This window comes from Neophocaena asiaeorientalis, unplaced genomic scaffold (assembly GCF_003031525.2).
Source record: "Neophocaena asiaeorientalis asiaeorientalis breed wild unplaced genomic scaffold, Neophocaena_asiaeorientalis_V1.1 scaffold280, whole genome shotgun sequence".
Lineage (NCBI taxonomy): Eukaryota > Metazoa > Chordata > Mammalia > Artiodactyla > Phocoenidae > Neophocaena > Neophocaena asiaeorientalis.
This window is the reverse complement of record NW_020185321.1, coordinates 4772192-4773607: the sequence shown is the minus strand read 5'-3', so window position 1 is coordinate 4773607 and position 1416 is coordinate 4772192. Positions and strand designations below refer to the sequence as shown.

Below are 1416 nucleotides of genomic sequence, written 5' to 3'. Positions count from 1 at the left end.
GGTGGGTATGAGAAGGGAAGGGGCAGCTGGGGCGGTGGCGCTGAGGGAAGGAAGGGAAGCTTGAGGGGCTCTGAGAGAGAAGGCGGCCACTGTGGCACTGCGGGAGGGGAAGGAGAGGAAGGGGAAAAATCTGGGGATGGGGGAGACAGCTCCCCAGCTTCAGCTTTGTCCCCTCCCCGGTTTGGTCCCCACAGATGAGAACACACAGACAGAACAGGGGGAAAAACCAAATGCACATTTATTAAGCTCAAGACACAGACGCTGAGGGTGCGGGGAGCAGGGAGGTGCCGGGGAGTAGCACACAGGGATTGTGGGGGGCTGAGGGTGGACTCCCGGGGCCCCAGGAGCTGGAGGCCTGAGTCCCTGGGTCTGGGATGCAGACGGGCTCTTTGGGGGGTCGTAATTGCCAAGGCCTGGGGAGGTGCAGCGGCTCCAGCCTTGGAGTAGGTGGGACGGCTCATTCAGGGGAGCGCTCCCTGGGCAAGGCTGGGGTCCCCACGGCCTCCACCCGGTCCTCAGGCTCCCGCAATCAGGCAGGGACAGTAGTGGAGGTGCCCAGGGCTGGTCTACACGCCGCCACCTCCAGGGGCTGGGGTGAGAAGGAGTGAGAGAGAGAGAGAGAGAGCCATGGAGCTTCAGTGGGCAGCAGAGGGGTGGAGGCAGCCCCCCGCCACACACTGCCAGGGCTCCTTCATGGAAGTCAGATCTCCAGACTGTCACCCTAGAGCTAGCCCTGGGAAGTTGTCTTGCCTCCCTGAATCCTAATATCTGGTCCATAGAGGCACACCTTTGGGGCTTTTGTCCTGTCCCACAGGACACTGTCATGAGAGGAACACATCTGTGATGAGGCCGAAGACCCCTGGCCCAGCCTGGGCTTTTCTGTGGTGTCCCCCCACCAGAAAAGGCGTCTCCATCCCTCTCCCATGCTCCCAACGTACCTCCTATACCCCCATTCCTTCCTTTCCAGCACACCATCTCTGGAACATTTGGATACAACAGGAATTCCTATGTCTCCCACCCACTTGGGCCCATCATTCAAGTGGAATGGGTGAGAATTCTGTACATATTCTTAGACTGTGGCCAGGTACCCAGGCCAACCGTACCCCCCCATCATCCACAAAGTGACCCATTAATGTTCTTAAATCTCATTAAATAAACATGAAACTAAACACATGAAATTCCACATCAAATCCTCCAAATATGGAGTACCCCAAGGCCCATTTTTTTTAGTTCTAAAAACTTTATAAGAGGCAGAGTTTCCCATCTCTGATTTTTTAAAAGTCCCTGGAAAGGACACAGTTCCACTAAAAACAGGTCGAGATATTTTTACATAATTAAAATTAACACCCTCAAGGAGTCACAATCTTTCATCTACATGCTTATCCCCCCTCCTACATCCTACATCTATCCACCTGA

At 54.9% G+C, this 1416-nt stretch overlaps 1 protein-coding gene across 2 annotated transcripts in view; it reads right to left on the bottom strand.

Annotated features, from left to right (window-relative positions):
• Positions 1–216: 216 nt before the first annotated feature.
• FXYD7 (FXYD domain containing ion transport regulator 7) overlaps positions 217–1416 on the bottom strand; it is an 8543-nt gene continuing 7343 nt past the window's right edge. For both annotated transcript variants that reach the window (XM_024734008.1, XM_024734009.1), the window contains exon 6: positions 217–589. In XM_024734008.1, the coding sequence (XP_024589776.1) occupies positions 567–589 (23 nt within the window). In that variant the 3' untranslated portion in view covers positions 217–566. The remainder of the gene's footprint in view (positions 590–1416) is intronic.